At 31.2% G+C, this 9,695-nt stretch overlaps 1 protein-coding gene across 1 annotated transcript; it reads right to left on the minus strand.

The window, feature by feature from the left end:
- Positions 1-7,610: 7,610 nt before the first annotated feature.
- Positions 7,611-8,710, minus strand: LOC120068306 (AT-hook motif nuclear-localized protein 23-like). The gene is made up of 2 exons (XM_039020027.1): positions 8,204-8,710; positions 7,611-7,868 (listed from the first exon to the last, which is right to left on the minus strand). Exons 1-2 carry the CDS (start codon positions 8,702-8,704, stop codon positions 7,611-7,613), a joined length of 759 nt encoding a protein of 252 aa, XP_038875955.1. The 5' UTR covers positions 8,705-8,710.
- Positions 8,711-9,695: the final 985 nt, after the last annotated feature.

The following is a 9,695-nucleotide window of genomic DNA, read 5'->3' on the forward strand; positions in this document are numbered from 1 at the left end:
AATTTGAGTAGATAGGATACTCCAAGAAGTAAACGACTAACCTCTAATCGAGCCACAGGGGTTAAGGTCTCATCAAAGTTAACATCTTCTACTTGAGTACATCCTTGGACAATAAGACAAGCCTTATTGTCAGCACCAATTGACTTCTTCTTTTGTGCATGACTGGATACAAGAACCACCTTTGATAGGGACAAGACCCTCAAAACCATCCCCACAGTGGTATGATATTGTCCACTTTGGACATAAACTCTCATGGCTTTGTTTTTTGTTTCACCCCAAAAGGCCCCATACCAATGGAGATAGTCATCATCACTTATATACCCATGATCCTCCTCTTATCTAACCAATGTGGGACTTTGGTCGCATTCCCAACATGCTCACTACAATGGCAATGTCGACAATGAGTGAAGTTGTATCTTCTTCTAGCAACATGCAACGGCCACATACACGTACAAAAAATTTTTAAGACACAAAACAAATCAAGTGTAGAGAAAAAGAGCGAGAACAAGAACAAGAATGAGAAGAATAAAATTTTTTTTAAAAAAAATAGAAAAAGATTTTGTTTTGTTTTAAAAAATCGAGTCAAATTTCTTTTTCTTTTTCCAAATAGTTTGGGTAATTGCAATCTAGATTTTTAAAAGATACATAGAAAATCTATTAAATTACAAGGTAGTTTCTAATTGAAAAGCCGTAAACAAAATGGTGAAAAAGAAAAGTGATCAAATTACCCACATGAAAAACTACTTCAATAATTAACCTTTTTACAGCCCCATGGGCCATACAAAGCCCGGTTGGAAGTCTAATCTTTACCATTGTTGTCAACCAGAAGAACCAAAAAAAATCAATTTTTAAATTCTAGTAACTCAAAATATCATTCTTCAACTAAATATAAAAAGCTAAATATAATTATTATAAATAAAGTGTAAGTGTAGAATCTTCCAATAAAAAGTTTTCAAGAATCTAATTCGTGGCGTATTCAACGAATGTGATTATCGAGTGAACATAATTCAGCGATAATTGACATATACTATCTTCTTATTTGTTTTATTAAAAAAAAAATCTAAATGCAAGAATCTAAATATGTGATTTATTTACTCTATTGTTTGCTTGACCACTAAGAAAAGAACGAGAAAAGATTAATAAAGATGTAACCATGAATAATAGTTAAAAAGAAAAGGAAAAAAATGATTTCTTAACTGTTTAATGACCATCTTTTAGTCTTTAATAACATTTCGTTACAAAAATAAAATATTAGAATGAGTATATTTTGTTAAACATGAACATAGTTCAATTTCAACTAGCATAAATCATGTACTTTCAATGTAATTATAAGGTCACTTATTCAACTATCCCTATAAAAATTATTCAATGGTTTTATTTCTAAAAATTGTCGTGTGTATCTATATATAATAAATGTTTTTGGTGCAATGTTATATCCCAATCGTTCTAATCTTATATTCCTTAATAGATTTCTTTATATTAATATATTAAAAATATCGTATTATTGTTGGGTCAAATATCGATGTAGAGAGTATAAAGATGCACTTGTTTAAAGTAATTTTTATTCTTATTCTTCTCACACTTCCATTCAAGAAACCAAAAAAGTTTACAAATGATCATGTATTTAATTTATTTTAATTTGTACGTAGAAAAAACATATGAAAGGAGTATATAATATGTTTCTGATCAACTAATTAAATTTTGTATCTAATATACTTTTTAATTAATAACACATTTAATAGGTATATAAATTTATCAATTTTGCATCTAATCATCTTTGGCATATTAAAAAAATGACTTGATCTATAATATGTGTTGAATAATGAGAGTAAGATATTTCAATTAGAAGAAAATAATTTCACATATATAATTACAAACACAAAATCCCGTTATATTATTGGATTCAACAAGTGGTTGAATAATAAAATTAGTAGTCAAAATAGTCGAGTAATGCAGTAGGTATGAATTTAATTGAGTTTCAAGATCTGTAGATGCAGAAACTAAAATGATGTGGAAGCTGACATATTCTCTAGTGTAGTCATGATGAAAATCACGAAACAAAATCAACCCAAATTTAAAGCTCTAGTACCATAAAATGTTTTGAATAATAGGAGTAATATATTCCAATTAAGGGAAAATAAATCCACGTATATAATTACAAAAACAGAAGCCCTTTATGTAGGGTCGGAAATATGAAATAACTAAGCAAGTTGATACAACAAAATAACTAGAGATTATGATACAAAATCCTTTACAGCCTTTACGGTACAGAATTACTACTACTTTACGTTTATTTACAAAATCCTTAATAATACCTATTAGATATAAATTGAATATTACGTGTAATAGCACTCTAAAATTTTGATTTAGTGTGTGTGATAGTTTTCAAAATTTTTTTAAAAAAATTAATAGGTTATAAATCTATTGAATACAAAATTGAAAATTTAAGGATTTGTTAGACACTTTTTAAAATTTATCAAAATAAATATAGACTAAAAGTTCAATGACCTACTAGACACCTTTTAAAATTGAATGATTAAATTGACACAAAAATCTAAAAGTTGAGGAGACTAAACTTGGAATATTACATATAATCAAAAATATATTTCTTTTAAATTATCATAATTGGCATTAAGATAGGTCATTACTTCAATTCCTTTTTTTTGGTTTAAATACTGCTTTGCTTTCTTTACTTCTAATTTTTGTTCATTTTGGTTTTTGTTACTTTCACATCATTCGTTTTGGCCTCCGTAATTTTAAAAAGTTCATTTTGGTCTATGTATTTTTAAAAAGTTAATTATTTTCATATGATCAATTTTTCGCTCTTGTTTATATTTATGTCATATAGAATCTCTTGTTATCTTGATGGATGTATCGAAGGTAACATAAATGTTAGATAAATATAAAAACGATGATAAAATATACTTTTGACTAAAAGAGCTAGAGTTTCGAATGATCTACCCGGCATATTATTGAACTCAAATATACATGTATATCATAATGTTAATGTCACAACCTATTTTCCTTTTGTTTTGTTGTATATTAAGTAACAATGAAAGCAGCTAAAGCCGAAAGCCGAAAAAGGAGAAAAGGAAGGGGGAGGGAAAAGTGTTCATAGCAATGAAAGCAGCTAAAGCCGAAAGCCGCAGTTCCAGCAAAAATCCGACAATTATGGTAATCACGTGGTAAGCATAGTAATTAATTATCAAAATATTTAAGTCTAATCTTTAAGTTTGTTAATTCATTTTTTTTTTCCGTTCGACAATATGAAAGTAAAGCTTGTTCAAAAAAACAATATGAAAGTAAAGATTCGAAGTGTTCACTTATTGATTGAGGTTATGTCTTAGCTATTAATTAAATTATGCTTAAATTGGCTAATACAAGTGTGAGGTTTTGATTTATAACTAAATATAAATGATAGAGATATCTTAATGTCAACTAAACTATACTTAAATATACCATAATTTAAACTTAAACTTCCTTTTAGTTTAACAATATATTGGCATGGAATTGGATTTGGAGACTTGTTCCCAATTGTTTGTTTGGATGTTGACGAAAGCACTGACCATTAAAATTACCCCGAGAAAGTAACTCGTAGAAGCTCAATTTTTTACACTTCTTTTACGATGGGAGCACTAGGCTAGCCATTGTTCGTAATTTATCATGGGTGAAGTTATGGATTTTAATGCAAAAAGTTCTAAAGTTGCTCCTTGGAATGATATTCTTGTAGTTGAGGAAGTATGGATTTACCCTTTTTAGTGGTAACAAACTCAATATTCTCTAGAATTTACTTGAAGGTTGAAACCATTTCAACAATGAAGTTCAAGCCTTTATAGATGATATTCGAGTTTTTCATCAACAAGGTATTATTTTAAGGTTTTTATTTTTGTCCTCAAAATTGTAATTTTGTTGCTCACAGTCTAGCTTGTCATGCTTAAAGAACCAACGTTTTTGGTATCTAGATAGAAGATCACCCTTCATGGGTCGATGCTGCCATGAACTGTGATTTGGATATCTCTTTAATGCTTTTGTGTTTTGATTCTTTATGACAAACTCAGAAAAAAAAAATGGGACTTGTAGCTTAACTAGTTAAGTCATCGTCAATTCTTTTTTTTTTTACTGAATCTTTTTCCAATAATAAAGCAAATCAAGAAAGAACTGATAAAACAAATTAAAGTCTAAGACAGTTCTCTTTTATAGTCTAGGAAAGAAGGATGGTAGCCTTGGGTTTCAAGACCTCCACATTTTCAATCCAGATATGTATTAACGAAGCAAAGTTGCAGATCATTAGGAGACCTCATAGTTTACTTACCCAAGTTCTTAGAGGTTGGTAAGTACTTCAAAATTGGAAATTTTTGGAATAAAGGTTTGGGACATAACCCTTCGTATGCCTGGAGAAGCATTCTATGGGGTCGATCTCTATTTGAGAATGACTTTCGGTGGAGGTCATGAACAGTCAATTCAGATTGATATCGACCCTTGGCTTCCTAGGGAGGGAAGTCAAAAACCTCTTTTATTGCCTTCCCATTTGCAGGGTCAAAATGTGGCATACCTTATTTCAGATGCAAGTTGTTGGAAGGAGGATCTGATCCAATCAGGTTTTCTCCAAGATGATGCAAACACAGCCTTTCAAATCCAATTACCTCAATGACATCATGAGGATGAGATCATATGGAACCTCGATAAGAAGGGAGTTTTTAATGTTAAAAACGCTTGTTTTTTTGGTCTAAAGTTGAATAATTTGAACTTTCCTTGCTCCTCCTCTGGTGATGTCTTTAAGGGATCTTGGCAATCCTTATGTAAGATCAAAGCCCCTCTTAAAGCTAAGATTTGTTGTTGAAAAATTATTTACGATATTTTTCCAACAAAAACTAATCTGTCTAAGTAAGGTGTCTTAATTGATCTTAAGTATATTTTTTGCAGGAATCATGTAGAAACTACTACCCACAATATGTGGCAATGCCAGTTAACTAGAGAGATATGGCCTTGGTTTCTTTCCACAAATATTAGTCCACTTTGTAATGGCAGGGGCTCTTAGAACTATCATGATTACTGGTACTAGCTCTTTGATCATGTCTCCTTCTTGAATTGGAATAAAGTTGTGATCATCATCTATCAAATTTGGGAGGCAAGGAATAAGATGTTGTTCCAGTTGCAAATGTTGAGCTAAGTCCATTAGTGAATCAATTGGCCGACATATACAAGAGGGACAAATTAGTAAGGAGGGATTAGATGGGAAAGACATGGTGGAGATCCAACCTTGTACTTCTACTTCTCCATCCGGACGGCAATCACCGAAAGTGGCATTTTGGAAGCTAAACACTGATGCTTCCTGGAATCCTGATTCTAAGACGGGAGGTCTTAGGTGGGTGCTTCAGGATCATTTAGGTGGGATCCGTCTTGCTGGCACAAAGTTCATTCCTAGTTGCAGTGAAGTTAAAACCCTTGAAGCAATGACAATTTATCTTGGTTTGGAGAGCGTAGCCAAATCCTTCATTCCAATCTCTTGGTGGCATATGATTGTTGAGGTGATTAACTTGTTGAATAATATTGTGGATGATATCACTGAGGTCTTGTTCTTTTCGAGGAGGCAAAGGCTTGGGGTAGTGTTCTGGGAGTTATTTTTTCTCTTTTGTTTGATGGTGTCATAATGGTCTAGCGCACTCTCTTGCGTCTAAAGCTTTAAAGGAGTGGGAGTCTTCCTGTCTTCTTTCCTCAATATTTGTGATTCCTGATTTAGTTGGTTAGGTTGTTTATTTTGTTGTTTTATTTGTTTTATCTTTGAAAAAATCTATAGTAGATTAGTATTAGTTAGTGATCTCGAGTCAATGTATATCTTTTCTTTTATGTTGATCTAAATTTTAAATTATGTCATGGTGCCTAAATTTTGTGTATAAAGTTTATTTTTCTCATTGTTGTTAATATTTTCTATGGTGCATTTAATATAATTCTTGTTGAAATACAAATATACTTGATCATATTATAAACCCAAAACATTACTCAATTGTTAAGACATGTATATCATCGACCAAAAAATTAGATAATGACCAACTATCTAACCATAGTTCTAAAGAGTTTAAGGGTGTTGGTGCATTTAATAAATTAGAAAACAAATATAGTTTTGTAGCATTGTTCAATTGCCTAAAACATGAATTCTTGACCAAAAAGTCGAATAATGCGGTAGCAATATCAAATAAAAGATTCTAAGCAGTTCTTAGTGTTGGTGTCTGACGATAGTCAAATTATATTCGTCATTATGCAAAATAGCTATAAGGAATTATTAAGTGTGTTGGCACTATCCGTATATGGAGAACTGAACCTCTAAACTCAAAATATATAATATTTTATGTTAGTTGAACACTCGACCTAGGTTAATTTTGTTGATATTCTTCCATTATATTGCATTTTATATGCATATCTTTGATAATATATATTTTGAGATGGATTGAAGGATAAGGTGTTGGGATTGTTATGCCAACATATAATTGGTAAGACTAAGTAGAATTTACGGTTCAACTGTGCAAGGACTAAAATAGATTTATTATATATATATATATATAAAAGTTTAAAAGCTAAAACAAATATTTCAAAAATATTGGAGTTAAATGAAAGAAAAAGGTAAAACTCAGAAGCCGAAACAGATAATATCAGGATTTGAAACTTTTATAAACTATGCAATTTTCTTCATTGTTATAAAGAAATATAATTTTTCTTAAAATATATATATATATATATATATATTTTTTATTGGCTACTGAATAAATGCTAAAAAAATCATCTTTTATATGTTAAATTTCTTCAATGGATTAAATTCTAAAAAAATCAACAAGAAAAATGCAACAAAAAAAAAAAAAAAAAAGAAAGAAAAACCCCCTCAATAAAATGAGGCCTTCTCAATTATTTCATTTTGGAAACCCCATTCATAATATTCACTATTTACACACATCAAACCAAGGCATGGATTGTTTAATTAACCACATAGCTAGAGATTGAGTAGCAATAACAATGTAATTAGTATATATTTCTCATAAACTTTTGACAAAAAAAAAAGGTTAAATTACAATTAGATTCATATTGAACAGAACAAATCTAATCATAAATTCATATGTTAAACGAACCAAAGATAAATCGATAAAAGAGAAGAAAATGACCTAGGAAATTAGGCAAAAGCTTTTGCATATAGGCAAATACCTTTCTTTTGATTCATAGTTCCTCTTGAACTTAGTGAAAGAACAATTAACTTCATTATCTATGACTTAGGTCCTAACTCTATCCATAGTTTTTCCTTTCTTTTTCCATTATGTGTTCTCTAATTTTTTCAAGTTTATATATATATATAACAAAACATAATAGAACAATTTGATAATCAAATGGTTCTCTTATATAAATGGACCAATCTTAAAATAGTGAGATTAAAAAAACATTTGATAATCAAGACTAATTAAACATTAAATCAGACAATTTAACAAAGTTTACAGCAAAGATGAACAAGCAAATGATGAAGACTAAAGAAGAAGAAGAAAGAGAGAGATATAGGACTGAAAATTATTGAGATTGAACCTTTTGAGTGAATAAGACAGAGTGGAATTGATGAATTTTTTGTTCATCCTTCAACCAAAAAATTGATTCTGATTGGGCATGTTCATAGGCAGATTAAGAAAGGGCAGACTGGAAGATGCATCAGGAAAAGGGTTGTTGTGACCGTCGCCGCTACCGTCGCCTCCATCACCGTCACCACCACCAGCCTGCATCGGCAATTCTTCTTCATCCAACGGCAACCTCTCGTATGCAACGTTACTAAACGACGATGCTATGACGATGACTGGCCCCGATGCGATCAAAGCTCCCACCACATTCCCTCCCACCACCTTATTTTAACAATTATGTATGAGAGATTAGATTTACCTTAATCTAATATAAGGTAGGTTTCATTTGATAACTCTTTCGATTTTTAAAAAATAAAATTTATGCTTAACTTTTAATTCAAATTACTTCTAATATTTGTAAAACTTGATTTGATTTTGAAAATTTTAAGTAAAAAATGAAAACAAAACAAAAGATCGAAAACTAAAGATAAATTCGATTTTTTATTATAGATTAGAATTTTGAAATCTCACGTACCCTCCAACAACTATACTCTTATACTCTTAAAGACAAAAAAAAATTAGGTTAAACTTTTGAGTTTAGTGGTAATTTAACTTACTTGTCCTTGTCCTCCGGCCAAGAAAATGGTGAGACTGGTAGCACCGGGCGGTGCAGGCGGCGGCAGGAACGATCCCGACAACGACAAAATCTCAAACCTCCCTTGCAACGTCAACACCGATCCAGCAGCCGCGGGCTGCCGCAAGCTAACATTATTCACAATCCCACTTCCACTCAATACACAGATCCCCCGTTGTCGTCGGCGTGCATAGCCGGCCACCGCCTCGAAGACGTCGCATCCACCACCGACCTCCAAGATATGAGCGCGGAGCGTGTTGGCGCTCTCGCGCGTGATGATCACGGGGGGCTTTGGCTTGTTCTTGGAGCCGGCAGGGCGGCCCCTGGGGCGACGGACCATGACATCACCGCTACCGCCGGAGCCGCCGCTGGCGTTGAAGTGGTTGACATGGTCAGAAGTTGGGGGGGAATCTAGGTGGAGATCGGGGCGTTGCTGAAGCTGGTCAACAAAGTGAGAAGCAGAGCCTAAGTTTAAAGTAGCCATAAACAGAAGAAAGTGAGAGAAACTTAAACACTCAAAGATGAACAGGAAAAAACCAGGGAGGTGAAAAAATAATGTAAAATAATAAAAGGGACAGCAATTTTTTTTATTTTTTATTTTTTATTTTTTTGAAAGTAATGAATTATTATAAAATTATATGGATGTGTGTGAGAGAAGAGAGGAGCAGATGAGTCCCATGTTGAAACCCTAGAACAAATAGAAAAAGGGAAAGGGGGGGAGAGGAGAGAGGGGCATTATGATAAAAGCACAAACAAAAGTGTTGGTATTATTATAATACAAAGTTTTAGTAAGCAAAATTACTAAAATTTAATTGTGGGTTTTGGTGATACTTTTATATTGTTTGATGTGTCACAAGTGGGCTTATTATAAAAGTTTAATGCTTATCTCAATATAATTACACCCATAGGACAACACTTTGCAATGTTTTTTTTTTCATATATATATATATGGGTTTTTTTTATATAATTTTTTTTCTTTTTTGGAAAAAGGAGTTTATGCTTTATAAGTGGAGTGGATTATTTTAAACTAAGAATTTTTTTTTTTTTTTTTTTTTTTGATAAATATCGATTTAAATCTTAAACTAATAATTATACCAATTTAAACCCTAAATTTTTATAAGTGTATCAATTTATACCCTTTATTATGCTTTATTTAGATAAACATCGTATGAGATATTTGTAATTTTATCAATTAAATCTCTAAACTTACATAAGCGAATCCATTTAGACTCTCAATTAAGATTTATTTGACAATTGTCCATTCAAATTATATTCATCAATTTTGTTAGATCAACATTTGTAGTAATCTATGCATATATAATAATTTATATATTGACGATTTTCAATAATCCAAAGGAAGGTTCTAAAATCAATTCACTTTTAACAATATATAAGTTTAATTGAAAAAAATTAAATATACTGCATGATATATTTCAAACTAAATCTAAAAGGTGTAAATTGATACGTTTATAAAA

The sequence above is a fragment of the Benincasa hispida genome, chromosome 12 (assembly GCF_009727055.1).
Source record: "Benincasa hispida cultivar B227 chromosome 12, ASM972705v1, whole genome shotgun sequence".
Taxonomy (NCBI): Eukaryota; Viridiplantae; Streptophyta; class Magnoliopsida; order Cucurbitales; family Cucurbitaceae; genus Benincasa; species Benincasa hispida.

Bases quoted from the DNA above. Each gene is read 5' to 3' on its own strand.
- LOC120068306 (XM_039020027.1), bottom strand. From the start codon at position 8,704: ATGGCTACTTTAAACTTAGGCTCTGCTTCTCACTTTGTTGACCAGCTT. The intron at 7,869-8,203 runs GTAAGTTAAATT...TGTTAAAATAAG, and splicing joins TGGCCGGAGGACAAGGACAA to GTGGTGGGAGGGAATGTGGT.